This window comes from Carcharodon carcharias, chromosome 4 (assembly GCF_017639515.1).
Source record: "Carcharodon carcharias isolate sCarCar2 chromosome 4, sCarCar2.pri, whole genome shotgun sequence".
Classification (NCBI taxonomy): Eukaryota; Metazoa; Chordata; class Chondrichthyes; order Lamniformes; family Lamnidae; genus Carcharodon; species Carcharodon carcharias.
This window is the reverse complement of record NC_054470.1, coordinates 735,686-760,940: the sequence shown is the minus strand read 5'-3', so window position 1 is coordinate 760,940 and position 25,255 is coordinate 735,686. Positions and strand designations below refer to the sequence as shown.

At 44.9% G+C, this 25,255-nt stretch overlaps 1 protein-coding gene across 1 annotated transcript in view; it reads right to left on the bottom strand.

Annotated features, from left to right (window-relative positions):
* camk4 (calcium/calmodulin-dependent protein kinase IV) overlaps window positions 1-25,255 on the bottom strand; it is a 300,351-nt gene that overhangs the window by 142,029 nt on the left and 133,067 nt on the right. The window contains exon 5 of the mRNA XM_041186348.1: window positions 23,574-23,646. Coding sequence (XP_041042282.1) covers window positions 23,574-23,646 — 73 coding nt within the window. The remainder of the gene's footprint in view (window positions 1-23,573; window positions 23,647-25,255) is intronic.

The window sequence follows — 25,255 nt, the reverse complement described above, 5'->3', positions numbered from 1 at the left end:
GAGATTGGGGAATTCAGGAAATTGAGACATAGATTGGGAGTGGGGAGAAACAGAAGTAGAGGATGACAGAATTCGAGGTTGGGAGGAAAAGGGGATCAGCAGAAGGGAGACAGCAGAATGGAGGTTGGCAGATTGGGGCACAGGGCTCATCTGAAATTTAGCCTCAGACCTCATTCTAATATTAGAGATGGACTGGGGTACATGTTACACTTCCAGAAGCTGCTCCGCAGTGCTGGGAGTTAAATTTGCTGCATCGCTGATGAATCCTGAGAGGTGGATTGTGGAAAATACAAGGCACCAAGCACTGGCTGGTAGCAGCCAAAAGTAGTGTTGAGGAACTGGGCGAGGCACTCATTCCTTACCATTTCTTTAGTGGCCTTCAGGTTTTTTTTTAAGGGCCACTGGTTAGGCTACAATAGATGAAAAAGAACTAGTCAGGCCTTTCACATAACATGCTCCACCTAGTCCAATTAGAGTCAGTGAGGAGGTTGAGAGAGGTGGTTGTAATCAAAGCTGGGAGTACATGTGGAACCTGATGTGTTTTAGGTTGATGGTACAGATGGGTAGCATGTAGATGAGAAATAGGAGAGGGCCAAAGATGAATTCATGCAGAATTCCAAAAGTAACTGTGTGGGAGTAGGAAGAGAAGTCATTGCAGTGTGGGTGACATTCTAGCATTGCCTGGCTAGATAGGAATGCAACCAGGCAAGGGCGACCCACCCAACAGGATAATGCCAGTTGAGAAGCATTCAAAGAGGATGGTGTGGTCAACTAGTCAACCTTATCAAAAGGTGCAGACAGGCTGAGAATGGATAGTTTACCAGGGTCACAGTCACATAAGATGTGTGATGTGTGACTCTGATTAAGGACCATATTACTGCTGTAGCAGAAGTGGAAACCTGATTGGAAAGGCTCAAGCATAGCATTGAAAGAAAGATGGGTACAGATTTGGGAGGCGACAATATGGAGGACTTTGGAGACAAAAAGGAGGTTGGAGGTGGGTGGTAGTTTGCAAGAACATAGAGTTCAAAGGTGGGTTTTTGAGGAAGGGGGTAATGACAGCAGATTTGAAGGGGAGGGGACTACTGCATAACACCATTAATAATATCAGTTGTCATGTAGGCCAGGAGAAATTGGGGGGCCAGCAGTTTGATGGGAAGTGGGTTGAAGGAGCAGGAGGTAGATCTAAGACAAGATGAGTTCAGACAGGGCATAAGGAGAAGTAGGAGCGAACCTAGAGAAAAATGTGACTTCAGGACTAAGGCAGAGTAGAAACTTAGGAGAAGTTTGGCTTGGCAAATTATGAAAAGATGGGGAAGCAGCAGAGGCAGCTGAATGTATGGTCTCAATCTTAGTAGCCCTCTTAACTCCTCCTTAGCTAGAATTAGGGGACTAAGATTAAGAAAAAAGGAGGTCTCTGTTTCAAGATGGAGATGAGGAGAAATTTTTTTCTCTCAGCGGGTTCTTAGCCTGTGGAATTCTCTTCCCAGAAAGCAGGGACAGCAGGATCATTGAATTTGTTCAAGGCCGAGTTAGATAGATTATTAATAGACAAGGGAGTCAAGGGTTAAGGGGGCAGTCAAGAAAGTGGAGTTGAGACCACAACCAGATCAGCCATGATCTTATCAAATGGCAGAGGAAGCTTGAAGGTTCGAATGGTCTACTCCTGCTCCTAAATCCTATGTTCCTTAAAACCTTTCACGCCTCCTTTAAAATGCTCCTTAAAACTTAACTCTTTCACCTGTCATAATGGACAGGATTTTTCGAATGGTGTTTTTTCCCATCCTGCCACCCGAAGAGACAGCGGGGAACATATCTCAATACTAGCTACACCGCAGCCATTTAACGCTTCAAGCAGCATTAACTGGCTGGAGATGGGACTTCCACCCTACACTCGGAAGGAAATGCGCCTTAGAAAACTGCAGTCCCAGCTGCGCCAGTAGTGCAGTGGCCAGGAATGGGACTACAAGCAGTCCCCAGATTCTAAGTTCCCCATACACTACGATTCCAGATTCTTGACAAAGCCTGTCCACCATCCACAAGGCACAAGTCAGGGGTATGATGAAATACTCTCTACTTGCCTGGATGAATGCAGCTCCAACAACACTCAAGAAATGTGACACCATCCGGGACAAAGCAGGCCCCTTGATTGGCACCCCATCCACAAACATTCACTCCCTCCACCACCGATGCACAGTGGCAGCAGTGTATACCATCTATAAGATGCACTGCAGGAACTCACCAAGCCACCTTAGACAGTATCTTCCAAACCCATAACCACTACCATCTAGAAGGACACATGGGAACACCACTACCTGGAAGTTCTCTCCAAGCCACTCACCATTGTGACTTGGAAATATGTCACCATGCCTTCAATTCTGCTGGGTCAAAATCCTGGAACTCCCTCCCTAACAGCACTGTGGGTGTATTTACATCAAATGGACTGCAGCGGTTCAAGAAGTCAGCTCACCACCACCTTTTCAAGGACAATTAGGAATGGGCAATAAATGCTGGCCTAGCCAGTGACACCCACATTCCATGAATGAATTTTTTAAAAATTAGTGACTGTGAACCATTACTGATTGTCATAAGAACCTAGTTTCAGTAATGCCCTTTAAAGAAGCAAATCTGCCGTCCTTACCTGGTTTAACCTACATGTGATTCTAGACTCACTGCAATGTGATTGACTCTTAAATGCCCTCTGAAATGGCCTAGCAAGCCACTCAGTTGTATCACACTGCCACAAAGTTTACAAAAAAGAATGAAACCGGATGGAACACCTGGCATCTACCTAGGCACCGGAAACAACAACCTGTCAACCCTGCAAAGTCCTCCTTACCAACATCTGGGGGCTTGAGCCAAAATCGGGAGAGGTGTCCCAACAGACTAGTCAAGCAACAGCCTGACATAGTCATACTCACCAAATCATACCTTACAGACAATGTCCCAGCCCCATCACTATCCTAGCAGAGGTGGCAGCAGTATGGCATGCTGTCGGGAGGGAGTTGCCATGGGAGTACTCAACATCAACTTTTGACCCCATGAAGTCTCATTGCATCAGGTCAAACACGAGCAAGGGAACCTCCTGCTGATTACCACCTACCATCCCCCTTCAGCAAGTGAATCAGTACTCCTCTATGTTGAACACCACTTGGAGGAAGCACTGAGGGTGGCAAGGGCATGGAATGTATTTTGGGGGGGGTGGGGGGAGACTTCAATGTCCATCACCAAAAGTGGCTGAGTAGCACAACTACTGACTAGCTGGCGAAGTAGTAAAGGACCATAGCTGCTAGACTGGGTCTGTGGCAGGTGGTGAGGGAACCAACAAGAGGGAAAGACCTACTTGACTTCATCTTCACCAATCCACCTATCTGTTCGTGACAGTATTGGTAGGAGTGATCACCACACAGATCTTATGGAGACAAAGTTCCGCTTTCACGTTGAGCATATCCTCCATCATGTTGTGTGGCACTATCACCGTGCTAAATGGGATAGACTTCGATCAGATTTAACAATTTAAAACTGGATATTCACGAGGTGTTGTGATCCATCTGCAGCAGCAGAATTGTATACAACTAAAATCTGTAACCTCTTGGCCCAGCATATCCCCAACTCTACCATTAACATCAAACCGGCGGGAGGTGGAGGAATCAACCCTCTTTCAATGAAGATTGCAGGGGGGCCTGCCAGGAGCAGCACCAGGCATACCTAACAAAAAAATGAGCTTTCAACCTGGTGAAGCTACAACACAGGACTATTTGAATGGCAAAGAGCGAAAGCAGCATGCAATTGACAAAGCTAAACATTCCACAACCAACAGATCATATCTAAGCTCTGAGGTCCTGCCACATCCAGTCGTGAATGGTGGTGGACAATTAAACAACTCACTGGAGGAGAAGGTGACACAAATATCCCCATCCTCAATGATGAGAGAACCCTGCACATTAGTGCAAAAGACAAGGCTAAAGCATTTGCAACAATCTTCAGCCAGAAGTGCTGAGTGCATGAACCATCTCGGCCTCGTCCTGAGTTCCCGGCATCACAGGTGCCAGTCTTCAGACAATTCGATTCACTTCACATGATATCAAGAAACAACTGAAGGCATTGGATACTGCAAAGGCTATGGGCCCTGACAACATTCCAGCAAACGTACCGAAGACTTGTGCTCCAGAACTAACTATGCCCTTAGCCAAGCTGTTTCAGTACAGCTACAAGACTGGCATCTACCCGGCAATGTGGAAAACTGCATAGTTTGTCCTGTCCACAAGAAGCAGGACAAATCTAACCTATCCAATTGCCACTTCATCAACCTGCTCTTGATCATCAGCAAAGTGATAGGAAGGGTCGATGACAGTGCTATCAAATGGCACTTCCTCAGAAACAACCTGCTCACTGACACTCAGTTTGGGTTCTGCCAGGGCCACTCAGCTTCTGACCTTATTACAGCCTTAGTCAAAACATGGACAAAACAACTGAACTCAAGAGTTGAGGTGAGAGTGACTCCTCAACATCAAAGCCGCATTTGACTGAGTTTGGCATCAAGGAGCCCTAGCAAAACTGGAGTCAATGGGAATAAGGAGAAAAACTCTCCACTGATTGGAGTCATACCTAGCACAAGGTGAGATGATTGTGGATTTTGGAGGTCGATCATTTCAGTCCCAGGACATCACCACAGGATTTCCTCAGGGTAGTGTCCGAGGCCCAATCATCCTCAGCTGCTTCATCAATGACATACCAACATACAAAATATGAGCAGAATTAGGCTTTTTGGCCCCTTGGGCCTGCTCTGCCATTCAATATGATCATGGCTGATCTGTTTGTGTTTCGAGTTCTACATTCCCATCTACCTCTGATAATCTTTGATTCCCTTTGCCTATCGAGAATCTATCTACCTCTGCCGTAAAAATGTTCAGTGACCCTACTTCCACTGCCTTCTGAATCACAGAGTTCCAAAGTCACACAACCCTCAGAGAAAAAAATTCTTCTCATTTCTGTCCTAAAAGGAGACTCCTAATTTTAAAACAGTGCCCCCTAGTTCTGGACTCACTCACCAAGAGGAAACTTCCTTTCCACATCCACCTTGTCAACACCATTCAGGATCTTATAAACTTCATTCAAGTCACCCCTCACTCTTCTAAACTCCAGCAGAAACAAACTTAGCCTGTCCAACCTATCCTCATAAGACAACCTGCTCATTCCAGGTATCAATCTAGTAAATCTCCTCTGAACCATCTCCAACACATTTACATCCTTCCTTAAATAAGGAGACCAAAACTGCACACAGTTTGAAATGTGGTCTCACCAATACCCTAAATAACTGAGGCATAACATCCTTACTTTTACGTTTAATTCCCCTCGTAATAAAGAATGGTATTCCATTAGCTTTCTTCATTACATGCTGTACCTGCATACTAATTTTTTGTGACTCATGCATGAGAACACCTAGATCCCTCTGCACCTCAGAATTCTGCAGTTGTTCTCTATTTAAGTAATACTCTGCTTTTTTATATTTCCTGTCCAAGTGAAAAACTTCAGATTTTCCCACATTATACTTCATCTGCCAGGTTTTTTGCCCTGTCACTCAACCTACCTATATCTGTCTGCAAACTCCTTATGTCTTCTTCACAACATACTTTCCTACCTATTTTTGTGTCGTCTGCAAATTTAGTTACCATGCCTTTGCTCCCCTCAGCTAAGTCATTGATGCAAATTGTAAAAGGTTGAGGGCCCAGCACAGATCCCTGCAGGACCCTACCAGTCATATCCTGCCAATCAGGCAAAGACCCATTTATGCATACTCTCTGCTTTCTGCCAGCTAGTCAATCCTCCATCCATGCTAATATGTTACCCCCTACACCATGAACTTTTATTTTCTGCAATAATCTTTGATGTGGCGCCTTATCAAATGCTTTCTGGAAATCCAAGTCTACAGGCTCCCCTTTATCCACCACACATGTTACTTCTGCAAAGATCTCTAATAAGTTGGTTAAACATGTTTTCCTTGCACCAAACCCTGCTGACTCTTCCCGAATACTCTGTGTTTTTCTAAGGGCCCGGCTATAACCTCTTTCATGATTGACTCTTATCACCTTCCCCACGACAGATGTCAAGCTAACTGGCCTATAGTTTCCTTTTTTCTGCCTCCCTTTCAATCTCGCTCCACCACCTTCTACCCTCCCCCGGTGGCAGGGTGGGTGGAGTTCAGGTAGCCGATTAAAGGAACACCCTAATAATAATGAGGCAACTGGATGTCAAGAATGCTCACTTGTGTTCTCCTCTCTATGGTGAAGCCTGCATTGAAGCAGGTTTGTTCCCGGCCCAAGGGTATCGTAACATCGAGATCCTAGCAAGATGTGGATGTTCTGGTTCATGTTGTGCCATTTGCCATCGGCTTTAGTCAGAGGCAGGGATGAAGAGAGGGAGGGAGGCAGATGCCTCCAAGGAGTATGGTGGGTGGAGGGCAGCCAACTTGCAACTCCAAACCTTCATCCTCCTGGATGAATGGTCACACTGACAAGGGATCATGCAGTTAGTCTTCCTATGCTGCCAAGGCAATGATCTCTCTATAGAGTTTCGAGGGTAATGGAGTCAAGCGAAAAAGTGTCTGCATGAGGCTCCTTGCATATGGCTCTCATTACCCTGGTCAAAGAGCAATGTCTCCATATGCATTCATGTATGAATGGGAGGAACACCCATCTCTGATCTTCCAGGATGTCCTTTAACTAGAAGGGGTGGGATGGGGATGCCATATCTAGACGGAGGCCAGGTGAAGGGCTTAGCACTTGCCTGTTGGCTTTGAGATGGAGGAAAACCTGCAAAGGACATGCTCACTTAATGTATCACTTCAATTCATTCACATATCCACTGAGGTGGCGATGATGCAGGCTACATGCAGTTTTGCCTTGGTAATGGCTATCATCCAGACGAGGAGAAGAAGGGCCTATTGCAGGTTGGCATAGGCCAGGAGGAGCAAGGGCCTGAGCAGCAAGAGGCAGTGGGGCCTCAAGAAAGTCAAGATGCTGGCGAACAGGGTATACTGCAACAGTGAGCACTGGTCCGACCATGGATGAATCGCAGGCAGTGCTCTGATCTAGCGATGAGCAAAAGGAAATGCTGGAGGTGCCCTCATATGTCCCAGGATGTTTTTGCTCACATCACCCAGCTTCTTCAGTATAAGCTGCAGCCGCAAGTACTCTTGAGAAGTAATGTGGAGCTCCTGGCCAGCATTGAGTGAATATGGCACCAGGACCTTCGACCCCATGAGGTAACAGTGGGGTGGGCAACTTCCTGCCTGCCCTGCCACGAGATTTGTTGAGCTCCTCATTGATGCATAATTAATTAGCTGAACAGCGAAGATTGCACGTGGTCAGCCGTCCCACCACTCAGCGGGAATTACACTGACTTTCCCGCCCACCACCGGATTTAGGCTCCTGAATGGAAGATTCCGCCCATTTCTTCCCACTCATCATCAAGCAAGTTAAAAGGCAACTTGCCAAGCGGAAATAAAAAATGGGCAAGACAAAGAAAGCAGTGCAAGTTAATTAAATTTAATGATTCTACCAAAGAACGTAACATTTTCTAATACATCCGTGTGCAGGTCCCTTTGCAACCACAAAGCTTTACTCTTCCTTTTCCGACTGCACCTACTACTATTTAATACAACTCCTGTACCTTCAGCAGAGGTAGAAGCAGGCTGCTCAGATCCCTGCTCTGACAGCTGTGATGCTCTTAGTTAATGACCTTTTAATTTTAGAGCCCGTGAGGGCCTTGCCAAAGATTGCTCCACCTACTAGGGTGCATTCAGCCATCAGATTACAAGACAGCATATGGGCTACTGACTGAGGAGGTGGCAACAGGTGAGAAGTAGAAGTGCCTTGAGTGGAGAACCTACTCCTATGTTCCCTTTTAACATTATCCCTGCCAGATTTCATTGCTACCAATATGCTGGAGAGCACTTTGGTACAGATTATTGCCGAGCAGTGGCAGGTGGCATCAGCTGTAACAGACTCTCTATAGCTGTCCTTGCCATTACCATCTGGTGTTGCTAACGTGTTAAGTGTGAGTCACCAGATGAAAACTCAACCATCTGTCTAACTGGTCCCACCAACATGTGAATATCTGAACATGTTTGGGTCCTATGACAGTGCACCCTAGGATGAATGAGCTTCTTTGAGGATTTGTTGGTCATGGATTCCTGCTGCATGCATGAAGGGTCTGGCAGAGAGAAAAGATATGAATCAGTACAGGCTAGGTAACGGTGTGGCAACTTATCATTATGAAGATGCGCATTTTTCACTCACTGTTGAAATCAAGTCACCTTGACTGGGTGTTGTATGACATATGAGTAACTGATAATTAACTTTGTCACTAGGTAACTGGTAATTGTTAACCATTTCCCCAAGCCAAAGATGCAGAGAGATCAGTGATCTCCAATTAGTAACTGTGAGACTTTTGAGGACACCTCCAGTTCTCTCCCTCTCCCCTTTAGTCTGTGCTCTCTTTTCCTGCATTGGGAGAAAAAGCAATCCTTTGAATGACTGTCTTGGCATGTATTCACCTAATAGCTGCAGTGCATTTGGTGAGGGTGACTATCATGGAGACACATGAAATTGCATAAGGATTAGCGTGAGTGGCAGTGGTGGATAAATTTATGGGAATGTGAGGACGTGCACAGAAAGAGAAGGATGGATGCAGAGGTAGGTGGATGTGAGAAGTGACATGAGAGAAGAGGCTTAACAAGGTAGAATGAGGGGGTGGGATAATGCGCACAACTGGGTGTAGATGAACGTGTAACTCATCTTTCCTTAAATATTTAAGCCATCAAAGCACTTCCTGCAGTGAATTCAGGAGTGTGACACAATGCTCTGGCTGTTTACCTTCTGGGCCACCTTCAGCCACATCTTCTTTCTGGCAGCAACAGGTTTCTTCCTCTCATTGCTAAGGAAGGGTATCTCCCTCCGGCTTCTCCCTGACCCCAACAGAACATCAAGCAAGGCATCGTTTGATCGAGGCACAGACTTTGACCTTCCTGCATCCATCACGAAACTCCTCTCTCTTCATTCAAACTCCTACCTCCTCCAAATGTCATCTTTCAATTGGCACTAGAGTTGTAATTGTGTCATGAGGGTCCTCATTAACACTCCTGTGAAATGGTAGTCAAAACTGGAAGTAAAATGAGCTGGTTGCATTAAAATGCCGTGACTGATAAGCCGCAGTTACTTCAGGGATTCCCACACGATATTGGATATCCCTCACCACCACTCCCAACTTAATAACAGAGTCATAGGGTGGAATCTTGTGGAGGCAATGGGACCTTTGGCCACCGGCTGAAGGGTCAGCAAGATCCTTGCAGCGCCTCTTCCCAGGAAGGCCCGCCACATCTTGTTTCACTCAGGCACTTGACAGGCTAGTGACAGGCCTTTCTCCTGGATCAAGGACCCTAGCGGTGGAGGTCCCAACCACCGAGTGCTGCTGGTCAGCAGGGAGGTGGTGGATGCTGCTAGTACGACACCCATTCAAGGTCTAGGATTGCTGCTGGATCCGAGGCCAGAGGTGTGGCAGGATGGGTTTTGCGGGTTTGGGGTCGCGGGGGTGGGAGAGGGTTAGCAGCAAGGACAGAAGGTAGTTCTCAGCGGGCCCCCACTTCCCAATGCCAGGTCCCTCAATCAGGCACTGAGTGCCCTTGAGCAATGGACATCCCCGGAAGCTCACAAACAACCTATATGAATCCGTTTGTTGTGCTTCCCACATGGCAAGCCTACTGCCCACCACTGGGTTAATACCAGCGGTGGCAGAATGAGGCCTTAAGTAGGCATTAGTTGTCCACTTAAGGGCCTCAAATGTCAGCAGCAGGGTGGGAAGGCTGTCCATGGGCCTTCCTGCCACAGACTTAATCGAAGTGCAGGTGGGAAGGTGGCAGGGCTCTCCCACATAACCCTCCCACCTGATTAAATGCCCACCCATCACTATGGGGAAGGACACAAGATTCCGCCCATTGTTTCATATTTGGCAGTGGCTTGGCACAGGTGGTGGACTGAACCTGCAACCTTTCTAGTCTGTGTTGTTTTCATCATTTCATGAGCTTACTGCAGCATCATTGAATTCTGGGGTTTTTCAGCAACTGCTGAATTTCTATTAACTTTTTTTTTGTAATTACTGAGAAATCAAAGTGATTGGCCAACACCAGGATTGCAGACCTTCAGCATTTATTTTTAATTAAAGAAGTGATTATTTTTTTAACTGTGCTCAGGTCAGAGAAGAATGTTAGTACTGGGAAATAAAACACTTCCCTTTCATGATCCCTATACCAACTACTACAACAGGATGAAAAGAAGAGGTCTCTATTCCAAGCACACCAATTTGCTTCATTCTCCTACAACGACATCTTACTGTGTAGCATTACTTCCTTGGCACAGAAACTGTACTTTGGCCTGTGTGAAATACCATTAACAATTACTGCCAAGTCAGGAGCAGTTTTGTTTTGTCAGCCTAAGATCAGTAAGATCTAAATTAAAACTAGCAAACTCAGTTAACATAGAATCCTTAAAGCCAGCAGAAAAAGGAAACTATCATCCCATCAGTCAGTGCTGGATTTGAACTTAGGCCTGTGTCAAACAATTTTCCAGCATCAATAAAGTTAATTAAATATTGATTAATTGACAGTAACCCTATGTTTTAAAAACTTTAAGGTTTTAGGAGAAACAAAAGACTGAGGAAGGAGAAGTACTTTTGAGATCCTGGAAAGGACAGAGCTAGAGTAGGTAGGTTGTGAATTAGTTGTAAGGAACAATTTTATGGATGCGCAATCTCTGATGCAAAGGTCCAGATTTTCATTCCCAGGTCAGGTGCCCGGAGACAGGAGAATTCCGGGATGGACAGGACTGGAAGTCGGGCCCGCCGCTCCTGGAATGAGTAAGGAGGCAGGATGGGTGGAAGGCCTGCCTCTCTGCCCAATCACTTTGTTTCAGTTATTGAAAAAAGGTTAAAACAGAGGCCCTCAAATCTCACTCCCCCTCACCTCGCCACACACTCCCCATGCCATATCCATGCTAACGTATGCTGCCTTGTGCAGCTAACCCACGTCCCATGGCCTCTCATGCCTCCTGTGCAAACCCATTTGCTTCCACCCACCCCCATGGCCCTTCATACCCCCATACCCACCACATCCTCATGGCCCTCTATAGCCCCTATACCAACTTAGTGCCAACTCATGCCAACTGGTAACCCTTTGCCCTTACCCTCTCCATGCCAATTCACCCAGTATACTCTGATAGTTTATCAATAACTTGCCAGTTCCTTGACAGCTTTTCAGTTCCTTGAAGGAGCAATTCACCTAGTGCCACTCCCCTGCCTTTTCCCAGAGCCCTGCAAATTTTTCCTTTTCAGGTAATGATCCAATTCCCTGTTGACAGCCTCAATTGACTCTAATTCCACCACACTCTCAGACATTGCATTCCAGATCCTAACCACTTATTGCCTGAAAAAGATTTTCATCATGTCACAATTGTTTCTTTTGCCAATTACCTTAAATCTGTGCCCTCTGGTTCTCAATCCTTCCACTAATGGGAATAGCTTCTCCTTATCTACTCTGTCAAGACCCCTCATGATTTTGAATACCTCTGTCAAAACTTCTCTCAACCGTCTCTTCTCCAAGGAGAACAATCCCAACTTCTTCAATCTTTCTATGTAACTTAAATTCCTTACTCCTGGAATCATTCTCATGAATCTTTTCTGCACCCTCTCTAATGCCTTCACATCCTTCCTAAAGTGTGGTGCCCAGAACTGGACATAATATCCCAATGAGGCTGAACTAGTACTTTTTACAGGTTTATCAGAACTTCATTGCTTTTGTGCTCTATCCTCTATTTATGAAGCCCATAAAGGATACCATATGCTTATTAACTGCTCTCTCAACTCGCCCTGCCACCTTCAATGATTTGTACACATATACCCCCAGGTCCCTCTACTCCTGCATCCCCTTTAGAATTGTACCCTTAATTTACATTGCCTCATTCTTCCTACCAAAATTAATCACTTCACGCTTCTCTGCATTAAATTTCATCCGCCACTTCTTTGCCTATTCCACCAAAACTTCCAAGAAGTAGCAATCACGGTCGGATTACCACTCCACTCCTTTTTTCCTATCTTAGTTAAGCGCTGCACCTTCCTCAGCCACCTTCCAACTTGGACCAGGTGAGAAAAGTGCAGTGCAGAGGGTTCCTGAGGCCTTCAGTCTAGGGCAACAGCGTCAGGGGAAGTGAAGCGCTGCCCCTCCTTTTGCAGCACTAGCTGCTGTAAAGCAGGTAGGTTTAAAGGATGAAGCCACTGTAAGAAGCTAGAGAGATGGTAAGTGCTTAAAGTAAGTTGGTAGGGTGGTGGTTGGGGGATGGGGGGGCAGTAGGATGGATCAGGAAGTGGGGAGGGGTAGGATGGGGCTACAGGGGGATAGGAAAGGACAGGGTAGGATGGAAGGAGAAGGTTAGGATGGGTCGGTGAGGGGGATAGGATTGGGAGAGGGTGTTAGGATGGGGAGGGGAAGGGAGGTAGGATGGGTCAGAAGAGTAGGATGGGTCGGGGGGTTGGGTTGTAGTCGGGGGGAGTGGAGGGGTAGTCAGGACGATGGTTGGGGGAGTGGGGAGTAGTCAGGGGGTTGGGAAGGTAGTCCGGGGAGGTCAGGAAGGTAGTCGGGGAGTTGGGAGGGTAGTCAGGGGGTGGGAATGTAGTCAGGGGATCTGGAAGTTAGTCGGGGGGGTTCAGAAGGTCGTTGGAGGGTAGTGTGGGAGTAGCCAGTGGTAGTTGGGAGGTGGGCATGTAGTTGGGAGGTCCAGTGGAGGGGTGGGGGGGGGGGGGGGGGTCATCGGGGGTAAGTACTATAGTTACCCAAGAGTTAGATGTGGTTTTAATTCCTCTAACTTTTCCTGGGTAGCTATTCCGCTAAGAGAGTCGGAACCACCCAAAGTCTCTGATTTACATCTGGGTATTGAATGATTCCCAATGCAGGGTGATTGCCCATTTGAAGTTTGAACATCCCGAGCATTTCCCATGGGGAATTCCTTGCTTGGGGACTTCTGGGAGAGTCCCACAGCGCATCCTTTGGGGTACTTCTCAGGGAATGAAAGTTCTGGGCCTATGGCTGGAATTTTTTACTTGTTGGGCGGGTGCATGCCTGACCCGAATGAACATAAAATGACGCAATTTTTCAGTCGGTGGGCACGCATGGGAGTCGGCAGCGTGCCTGCTGACAATTAACAGACCTATTAAGGCCATTAAAGTACCAATAAATGACAAAGTCACATGAGGGGACACGTTTTTTAACATTTTGAAAGTCTTTATTTCTAATTTTTAAAATCTTCAGCTCCCTAAGGTAGCTCTGTGCCTCAGGTAGCTTTCATTGCGCACACTTGCGCGCATGCTCGAACTATGTCATAAAATGGTTGGCATTGGCAGATAGACATAAGTGGGCAGGCTGTTTTTTAAGGAAACTGCTTAAAAGGCAGGAAGGAAGGTGGGAGGAGGGGCACTTCCTTCGATGAGGAGGTTGCCCTGTGCGCATCGGGGGTATTCCCCCATGATGTTGTTCCTCCCTGCCCTCCAAAACCCACCCCCACAACCCTTCTCACCCTCCCCTGGGCGCCCTGATTCCTCCCTGTCCAATAGCCTTGACTTTCCTCTCTCCGGGATCCATCTTCTTCTTCTGTGGGCCTCCTTGAAGTCCTAGCAGCAGCCACTACTGAGCTTTGCCGCTGCCGGGACTGAGTTGCGTAAATCCCACTCTCTGCTTGTTTAGTCTGCCGGCAATGCGTTATGGCTGCAGGGTGGGCTTCTTTCAGCCCATACTGATGTAGAAAATTGTTCTGAACTCTAAGAACTCTTGATCTTCTCTTCCCTTTACACTATTCCTATCCCAGTCCATATTAGCATAATTAAAGTCCTCCATTATAACTACTCTATAATTCTTGCATTTCTTTGTAACGTCCTTGCAAATTTGTTGCTCTACATTTTTCCTACTATTTGATGGCCTGTAGAATGTACTGAGCAATGTAATAGCGCCTTTATTGCTTCTTAGCTCTAGCCAAATAGATTCTGCCCTTGACTCATCTGGGTCATTCTCTCTTTCCAGCACTGCAATGCTTTCCTTGATCAATATTGCTCCTCCCACTTTTCTTCCTTTTCCTGATATCTAGGAGTATTTAGTACTTGTCTTGCCCTTCTTTGAGTGAGGTCTCCCACAATGTCACAACGTCATATTTCCATGTGGCTATCAATACCTACAGTCCAAAACCTTATTTACCATGGTCCACACATTTACATACATGCACAGTAACCTTAATTTAGACTTTAGCCTTATGCCAATAATAACTGGACAGAAGAGGTAGGTAAAAGGGATCAAGAAATGGAGTTCCTACAATGTATACCGGATTCCTTCTCAACCCAACATCCAAATAGTCGAACAAAGGGAGATTCTCTTTAGGAACTAGTAATGGGGAATCAACCAAAAACAGATAAGAGAAGTAAAAACAGGGGAACATCTAGACAATAGTGACCATCATATAATATGCATGAAGATTATAGTAGATACGGACATAAGTATGATGAAAACCTGGTTAAGAGATTGGAGAAAAGCTAATTTTGATGGGCTGAGAATAGAAATTGGGTATATAAAATGGCCAACCAAACTGGCAAATACCAATGTAGAACAACTATGAGAAACATATAAAACAGTGCTCAACTAAGTGCAGGAAAAATAAATTCCGCAAAAGAACAAGCAAAACACTCGTGAAACTCCTTGGATGGATAAAGAGCAAAGGGAACAACTGAGGGCTAGGAAAGAGGGATTACATTGAGTACACAGACAGCAGAGGAGTGTGTGACATGAGAGAATACAAAGAGATTAGAAGATAAATCCAAAAAATTAGGAAAGCAAAGAGGAACTATGGGCTGGATTTAATGGGCCATTGGAGCCCCTGCACCCATGTCAATAAGGTCTGAGGTTAAACTGCCCCCAACGCGACTTCCAGCCCATTTGAACGGAAAGGGCTGCCTCAGGGAGCTTCCAGCCAATCAAATGGCCAGCAGCTCTCCAGTCCCAGCAGTGCTAATGGAAATGGTAGCCACTGGTGGAACTACAACAGGCCCCAGTGCCATGGAGCTGGAGTAGCAGTGAAAGTTAAGTGGGTTGGGAGGGTATCACCGGCACCAGGCAAGGTGGTATGAGGCCCGGAGTAAACAGGTCCATGGGGACGGGGAACCAGGAGAGGGGGGAAGTCCTGGGGGGGGCGCGGTGCCTCCATTGGTCCCCCCCCTCTTGTCTACCATCAGTCCATGCAGGGAATAACTGACGCTAGTGGGCCTCTCCCACTGCTGGTTAAAAACCAATGGTGATAGGATGAGGTTCTTAAGTGGACATTAAATGGCTGTTTAACGGCCTCAATTGGCCCTCAGGTAGGGCAGGCTCCCAATACCTCTGCTGCCATTGGTAAAATTGCGGCAAGGGCAGGTAGGCGGTAGGCACAGCACCTATGGCATATCACAGGCCACCCCCAACTGCAAACCCGCCGCTGAGTGCCCGTAAAATCTAATCGTATGAAATCAAATCTTCAAGGAACACAAAACAAGATAGTAAATTATTTTACAGACACATCAATATAGGTATGGGAATAGGGCCATTAAGTGATAGACAGGAGAATACAGATAAGACAGGTAATGACAGACAGGTGACAGGAATATTAAATTATTTTGCTTTGGTATCTACAAGGGAGATAGAACAGATAGACATGACATTGAGTGATGAGATGATAAATGAGATAAGTACATTGAAAACAAAAAATGGATATTGAATAAACTAGTCAAACTCAAAGTGGATAAAACCCCTGGTGCAGATGGAGAGCATCAACACATTTTAAAACAATCTAGGAAAGGGAGGTAGGGGCATTACAGCACATATTTAATAGTTCATTAGAAAATTATAGTGCCAGAAGACTGGGGGACAGCGATTGTAATTCCTATATTTAAGAAGGGGACAGAACATGCCCAGGGTATTACAGATGGTAGGAAAAATAATGGAATCCTTAATAAAGAAGGGAACAGAAGAACATCTAGAAAAGAAAAATATAACGAATAGTCAGCATGGATTTCAAAAGGGAAAATCTTGCTTGACCTATCGCATTGAATTTTTTGAAGAAGTAACAGAGATAGTAGACAGTGATAATGTTGTAGATGTAATTTATCTGGATTTTCAAAAGGCCTTCGATAAGCTACGCTTTAATAACTAATTAATGAGGTCAGACACCACAGAGTCAGGGGACAAATGGCAGAATGCTGCTTTCAAGAAAGCAGAGAGTAGGAGTAAAGGGTAGTTAGTCAGGAGAAATTGAATTTAACTAACTTGCTGGAGCTTTTTGAAGAGGTAACTGAAAAGGTCACTGAAGGAAATGCTGTTGATGTGGTGTACGTGGACTTTCAAAAGGCATTTGATGTAGTGCCATACAACGGACTCGTGAGAAAAGTTATTGCTCACGGAATAAAAGGGACAGTAGGAACTTGGATACAAAATTGGCTGAAAAATAGGAAACAGAGAGTAATGATATATTTTTTGGGCTGGAGGAAGGGTTGTCGTGGAGTTCCCCAGGGGTTAATATTAGGACCCTTGCTTTTCCTGATATATATTAATGATCTAGGTCTTGGTGTGTCGGGGATAATTTCAAAGTTTGCGAATGATTTGAAGCTTGGGAGTGTTGTGAACTGTGAGGAGTACAGTGTGGAACTTCAAAAGGACATAGATAAGGTGGCGGAGTGGACAGATGGGTGGCAGATGAAGTTCAATGTGGAGAAGTGTGAGGTGATGCATTTTGGTAGGAAGAGCATGGACAGATAATATAAAATAAGTAGCAAAATTTTGAAGGAGGCACAGGAACAGAAAGACTTGGGTGTATATGTGCATAGATCATTGTAGGTGACAGGACAGGTCGAGAGAGTAGTTAATAAAGCATGTAGTATCCTGGGTTTTATTAATAGGAGCATAGAGTATAAGAGCAGGGAGGTTATGCTGAATTTATATAAGACACTTGTTAGACCTCAGCTGGTGTATTGCATACAGTTCTGGGCGCCACACTACAGGAAGAATGTGAACACATTGGAGTGTGCCGAAGAAGTTTAAGAGAATGGTTCCAGGGATGATAAACTTCAACCAAGAGAATAGGTTGGAGAGGTTGGGACTGTTCTCCTTGAAGAGAAGAAGGCTATGGGGAGATTTGATAGAGATGTTCAAAATCATGAGGGGTCTGGACAGAGTAGATAGGGAGAAGCTGTTCCCGCTCTAAAAGGATCGAGAACGAGGGGACACAGATATAAAGTGATTTGCAAAAGAAGCAAATGTGACGTGAGAGAAAACTTTTTCATACACAAATAGTTTGGGTCTGGAATGCACTGCCTGGAAGCATGGTGGAGGCAGGTTCAATTGAGGCATTCAAGAGGGCATTAGACGATTATTTGAATAGAAGCAATGTTCAGGGGTACAGGGAAAAGGCAAGGCAATGGCACTAGATTATAATGCTCATTTGGTGAGCTGGTGCAGACACAATGGGCCGAATGGCCTCCTTCTGTGCCATTAAAACTCTGTGATCTTGCCTAGCCTCCAAACCCGCACCCCCCCCCCCCACCCCCCCCACCCCAAGCGACTCGTCTTGTCTGGTGTCCGTGACACTATTTTGTGAGACTGCTTGCAGTCCCAGCAGTGCACACTACTCTCTTCTGGTACTGCTGTAACTGCAAGAGCTCCAGGCCAATCAGATTGGCCTTCAGCTCTCAAGAGTGGGACTACCTTTCACTGAGGGACGTAAATCCAACCCTTAGCTTGTTCAGGCTGCCCAGCATCCTTTTTGTCGGTTTGCAACTGACTTTTCTTCCAGGTCCCTCCAAAAATTCAGCCCATGGGAACACCACCACTAACATGCTCCCCTCCAAGTCACCCACCGTCCTACCTGGCACTATATCATTGCTCCTTCACTGTTGCTGCATCCAAATCCTGGAACTCCCTCCCTGACAGCACTGTGGGCGTACTGTTATGAAAATGTCTAATTTCATGATTCATATGTTTTATGAATATAACTTAAAAGTTGGGGATTGAAGTGTTAAATGTAAAATAAATGGGGGGGAAAGCTGAGTTTAAGAGCTTGGTAAACAAATGTAGCACAATCACCATTCAAAGGATGGTTCATATGTACTTACAAGGTTAGAGTTAGAAGAATGAGAGCCTGAAAGTGGCAGGTGGGCCCATTTAGCTGGGGACTTGAAGACAGCAAGTCTGAGGAGAATTGTTCTGTCTTCATTAGAGATGTGAATTATTCATGTAATTCCTCAGATCAAAGAAACATTGAAATACAACTGGCAAACAAGGGAAGCTCTTAAAGTATCCATTTACTTTTCAGATCAAAGGACAGGTTTGGGAATTGTGAATTACCGGTTTGAATCTCTATCTGGGACATTGTTACATTGCCATGGGGGTAGATTGTAGGGGAGGTACCTTTGTTTTGGATTTATCTGTGTGTTTTCTCACAGAAACAGGTAGTCAGCCTGGAAGACCATGAGAAGGCAGTTGTGCACCTGCCGGCGGCCAGAACAAGGGGCATAGAGGCCATTAGCAGCCAAAGTGTACTAAGCAGAAATTGCAGGTGGGGTCCTTGCTCAGCGTGAAAACTCCAAATTCACGAGGAATTAAAATGGGCAGATCTGTCTGGTAAAGCTTGTGGAAGAGATCAGTAGTGGAATCCTCACTGAGAGAGAGAAAGCTCTGGAAATCCAAGTGCCAAACTGGAAAACTAAGGAAAATCAAAGTGAACTCTTGAGAGCTGTGGTACACCTTGGTTTGATCCCCAGGTGAAGTGAAAGAATATTCAAGATCCTGGAAAGTATAGTGGGACTTCTTGGTGGAATTAAAAACAGAACAGTTGTCTGTTAAGATTTTCAGATTAAAAGAATAAGGGCTTATGAAATATAGCGAGTAGTACTTGCTTTGTGTAATTAATGTATAGTAAAAGTTTTTGTTTAAGATGTGAAATATTGTGGCAGTTAATAACTAGGAGTTTGAACTTCTTTTTAAAAGTTTATGGTCTCCCTCGAGATCATAACAGTACTTAAAACACATGGGCTGCAGTGGTTCAAGAAGGCAGCTCATCACCCCCTTCTCAAGGGCAATTAGGGATGGGCCTTGACAGCAACACCTACATCCCATGAATGAATAAAAGCTTTAATAAAAGCAGTATCTGCTTTTGAATCCCATGATCTAAAGCCAATTGGTGGATGTGAAGCAATAAAGTTGTTTTTTTCACTCAAATATACCTTATTACTATTAAATGGTACTGAATTCCTTGACCATTGTACAACAAGGTAAAATATTGCTGGGAGTTATTAAATATTATTGATTTTTGTCTCTCTAATAATTCTGCCAAAGCCAGCTCAAACCTGGTGGAAAAAGGAGGGTTGGATGCGGGGCTAACACCCTCACCCTATGAAAAAACCATGACTGCTACAAGAAGTAGGCATAGGCAAACACCGGCAAAGAAAGGATGGCCCATCCAAGGATATACGTATGATGGGACTGGATGAAAGCCGAATGTAAGTCCGATCCTTGACAAACCCAATCTTCAACGCCAACATCATCACCAGAATCGTCACTTGGAACGTCCAAACACTCTTCCAGAGTGGGAGGATGTCCCGGAGAAATGAGAACCTATCGACTTGACAACTTAGGCATCAGCAAGATATGGTAGGCAGGCCAAGAACAAATCAGCTGTGAGGGCGCGACAATCCTGTACTATGGGCAAGAAGGGCACCACGCCCACGCTTCATACTCAACAGAAGCTCAGCATAAGCATTAATTGGGTGGAAGCCAGAACACCATTGCATCATCACCACCATATTCCCCACAAGGCTCATCACAGTCACTATTATGCGGGTTTATGCACAAACAGAGGCAGACACAGAGGAGGAGAAAGATGAATTCTACCACCAACTGCAGATAAGGCACCCAGCTATGATATCAAGCTACTATCGGTGACCTAAATGCTAAACTCAATGGAAGCTGGCAAGGACTGAACAGTACGATTGAGTTCCATAGATCAGCAAGTATGCTCAACAGAAACGGTGAGCATCCGCTGGCCTTCTGCAACAGCACTGGACTCAGCATTGGAAATACCTTCTTCAAACACAAGGGCATCCATAGAAAGACATGGAGGTCTCCAGTTGGTAACACCCTGAACAAGATTGACTAGATACGATCAGTAGCAGATGAAGGATATCCCTAGAACTTGTCAAGGTGCTGATGTAGGATCGGACCTTGTGTTAGGAAACACCCACCTGAAGCACAAAGTCACAACAGCCATTTGCAATGGAGAAACTGAAGGACAAGGGCATGACAGTTTCCAGTTGGCCCTCTCCAACAGATTCGAAGTACTACTGAGGTCGAGCAACATTGAGGAACAGTGGGAAATCTTCAAAAGAAGGATTAAGGCGAGTGCATAAGTCACCATCAGGTGGAGGAAAGGAACCAACAAAGAACGATGGATCACTGACCCAATGTGGAAGTTGATTGATGAAAAAAAGCTGGCAAGGAGCAAGAGGGACCAGAAAAAGAACATTGAGCCAACATGAGAAGATGATGAGAAATACAGAAGACAGGATAAAGCTGTGAAGAAGAACTGCAGGAGAGACAAGCAAGGATGGATAGAGTTAAAAGGCAGGGAGGCACAAGAAGCAGCAAATTGGAATGACTCCAAGATGCAGTACAAGATCGTACGGGAGCTGACCGGTGCAAGAAGCAACACTACTGTACCAATCAAGGGCAAGAATGGTAGATTCTATTGATGGACGAGAAGCAGGTGGCGTGGTGGGGGAAATTTTCAGGAGATCCTCAGCCAGCCCACCCCCAGCTCCATGTTAGAGTTTGATGACAATACCACGCCTCAGCAGCTGAACATCAACCTGGGAGAATTGCCTGTTCAAAGGTCCAAAGAGCCATCAAAAGTCTGAAGAACAAGGCACCTGGGATCAACGAGATACCAGCAGAGTTATTGAAACATGGTAAGAACACCGTTACAACAGAGCTCAGAGGTCTCTTCAATAAGATCTAGACTACGGAGGATGTCCCGGATGACTGGAGGCAAGGAGTAATCATCAAGCTGCCAAAGAAAGGGAACTTTAGCGACTGCAGCAACTGGGGGGCATAACACTGCTGTCAGTACCTGGCAAGGTCTTCAGCATGGTGCTCCTAAACAGACTGAAAGAAGAAGTAGACAGCACCCTACAAGCAGGTTTTCAGGGTGGCAGGTCATGCTGCAAGCAGATCTTTACACTCAGGAATGTCACAGGCCAAAGCCTAGAGTATCAAAAGCCACTTGTTATCAACTTCATTGGTTTCAAGAAGGCTTTCAATAGCATCCATCAGCAGTCGCTCTGATCTATTGCAAGACAGTATGGCACCCCGGAACGGTATTTTGACATCTTCAAAGCTTTATACTGTGACTCCAGCTGTTGCGTCAAGACACCACGGACTCCTTCAACATCATTACAGGAGTATGGCAATGCTACATACCCTCCCCATTCCTTTTCCTTTTGCTTATGGATTTCATCATGAGGGAGGTAATGGTGGGTGTAGACTTTGGCGTCCCGTGGCAACATGGCTAGTTGACAGGCCTGGATTTTGCAGATGAGATCGCCTTGCTAGCCAAAAAATTGCAAGCACTCCTAGGCATGACCACCAGTCTTGAGACTAACGGTTGATCTACACATCAGCTTCAAGAAGACCAAAACAATAATGACTGGACGGCAACAAGGCCCTCCCGTCACCATCGGGCAACAGATCATCAAGGATATCAACCACTTCCCCTGCCTAGGAAACAATAGATCCGGGGTGGGGGGGGGCGGTTGCGGTGATGTAGAGATTGACATCCACACTAGAATTGGCAAAGCAACATCGGTCCTCCAGTGGCTCCAAAAGGTCTGGCCATCAAACACAGCCATGAAGCTGCGCCTCTACATTTCCATCATAGTTCCAAGCATAATCTATGCCAGAGAGACATGGAAGAGAACAGCAAAGATGTCACATAAGTTGGATGCCTACATAAGATCCTGAACATCACCTGGAGAGACAGGATCACCAAAAAAGAAGTGCTACAGAGGACTGTTCAGAAGTGCCTGCTGGACATCATGCTGGAGAGCCGACAGAGGTTGCAGGACATGTATTTCGCCTCCCGGATGTATGCCCCACCAGGGTGGCAGTAGAATGGACACCACCAGATAGAAGAAGATGGAGCTAGCCAAAGAAACCTGATAAACTCCATTTAAGGAGGGCCTCCAAGAGTGTAACACCACCTGGGCTACAGCAAAAGAGATTGTGGTAGTCTGGAGCCAGTGGCAGAGTTATGCTCCCCATTGTTCCACATGAGACCAGAGGGACTAAGTCTAAGTAAGTAAGAATAGGCAAAAAGTCACTTGTTCAGTTGGTAGGCAAGGATTCGTATTTGATGAATCAATATTCTATGATATAAAATGAGCTACCAATTTGCTATCTCTTGTTTTACACAACTCCAATGGTGCTCAAAAATTCAATTATAATGTTCCAGAGCAAAACTATAATACAAAGTGATATATTCACAAACTGATTGTTAAATCTCATTTTTCTGAGCTCACATATCCCATTAACATGATCAACTTAACTTAAAATTATTTGTAAACTAAAGACAAATGTACTAAATCAGCACTTATTAGTGGGCATTTGACAAATTTTAACTTTATAGCCATTGAAAATGTGTTTGAATAGGTAGTAGTAATCTATGTATTACATATGAACAACCAAATAGTAAAATGAGTTTACAACTTATTATAAACGCAGGGAACCCAATAGCTAAATTGTATAAGAAAGGGGTGTCCATTATAAAAAGAGGGCTTATTATTGCTGAAGTATTTTAACCAATCACAAGTAGAGAAATATCTTTCACTTATAATAAAAACAGAAAGCACTGGAAAAACTGAGGAGGTCTAGCAGCATCTCTGGAGAGAGAAACAGAGTTAGCCTTCGGAAGAAGAGCCACATTGGACTCGAAACATTAACTGTTTCTCCCTCCATAGATGATGCCAGACCTGCTGAGTTTTTACAGCGCTTGCTGTTTTTATTTCAGATCTTCAGCATCCGCAGTATTTTGCTTTTACCTTTCACTTATACATGTGCTAAATATATAAGTAAAATATAGTCAATGTAGAAAACTAAAAAACTGAAACTAATTTTTCTATCATTTGACATTAAAGAGCAGACTTCCTTTTATTATCTGACTGTAGCAAAAGGCAACATGTGTATAAATGTAAAGAAACCTTAATGACAACTTTCCGTTACCAATACTGAACAGAAAAAAAACATACTTCTAGGTATTTTGCATTGTATAGAATTTGAAAACCATGTATTTCACCATAGGACAGTGTTTTAAGTGATCCTGGTTGAGATTTCCAGTCTAAAGCAGTGAAAGATCAAAAATTCAGAATATTCAAGCTCAAATATTATCGTGAATGATAGTAATAAAACTTACTGCAACTGCCTCCAGAATTTGTTTGACAGCACCTGCAGCATCATTTTCACTGTAATATCCCTTTTCAACAATCCTACAAATAGTACAGTAAGGTTTGTTACTGAATAAAAACAAATGAGCATTTATATGTCAGTCTATTTGTATTCATGAAAAATCGATTAGGTTTTAATAGAGCCAGGTACTTCTGTCAATTTACTTACAATGTTACCGTAATATGCACAGCAAGTTTGTGATAAAATTGCCCACTTAATTTGTCACATTACCACATCAATATTCTCATAACATCTCATTTTGAGGTTTTGCACACAGGTCCTTTATAAATTTTTAACATCTGAAATGACATAGTATGAAATGACATAGAATGACACAGCATAGAAAGAGACCATTCATCTCAAGTGGTCTATGTCAGTGTTTATGCCCCACAATAAATTCCTCCCTTCATCTATTGTTATCAGCATAACCTCCTATTCTATTCTCCCTCATGTTTATATGGATTCCTTTAAAATGCAGCTATGGTAGTTTCCTCAAATATTCCTTATGGAAGTGAGTTCTACATTCTAACCACTCATTACCATCAATCCGGGGGATCAACCTGGCTCAATGAAGAATGCAGGAGGGCATGCCAGGAGCAGCACCAGGAATACCTAAAAAAAATAGGGTGTCAACCTGGTGAGGTTACAACACAGGATTACTTGCATACCAAACAACAGAAGCGGAATGCGATAGCCAGAGCTAATGCGATCCCACTACCAACGGATTACATCTAAGCTCTGCAGTCTCAGTAGCGGGTGCTGTTGGGACTACAGTGGGACCCATGGAGATCAAGGATGGACACCAGATCCAGGTAAGTCCCAGGCCGTTAGGGCGAGGAGGGATCAGGCACCTAGGGAGGCGGGCGAGAGAGGGTGTGCACAGGAGGTTTTGGAGGCCAGGAGGGGAAGCACAAAGGAGGGGTAACATTTGATGGGAGCGGTGTCCCTGATGCACACAGGGCACCCCCTGAATGATGCACTCCTCCTTCCTTCCCACTTTTACAACAGAGTTGTTTAAAATAGTGGCCTTCCCAGTCCTGCCCTTCTGCCACAGCCCAGGGCATTATGGTAGCCGAAGCAGATTGAGGGCCTTAAATGGGCAATAATTGATGCTAGGGGGTGGTGGTGGCATAGTGGTATTGTCACTGACTAGTTTTCCAGAGACCCAGGGTGATTCTCTAGGGATTTGGGTTCAAATCTCACCATGGCAGATGGTGACATTTGAATTCAATAAAAATCTGGAATTAAAAGTCTGATGATGAGCATGAAACCGTTGCTAATTGTTGTAAAAACCATCTGGTTCACTAATGTCCTTTAGGGAAGGAAATCTGCTGTCCTTACCTGGTCTGGCCTACATGTGACTTCAGACCCACAGTATTGTGGTTGACTCGTAAATGCCCTCTGAACAAGGGCAATTAGGAATGGGCTGCCAGCAAGGCCCATGTCCCATGAACGAATGAAAAAAAACAATAGTCTGGGCACAGGAGTTTAGTACAGCTGACCTTATTTGATCTCACAGTTCTGAAGCTTAGTTGGATGCATGAAGATTTTCCAGATTGGTTGTGAGCTGTACTTGGAATTTCTCTCTTCAATCTGCCTGCTGTAGGGTTGAGACATTAATAGTGGTGGAAAAATATATTGGTTAGGGCT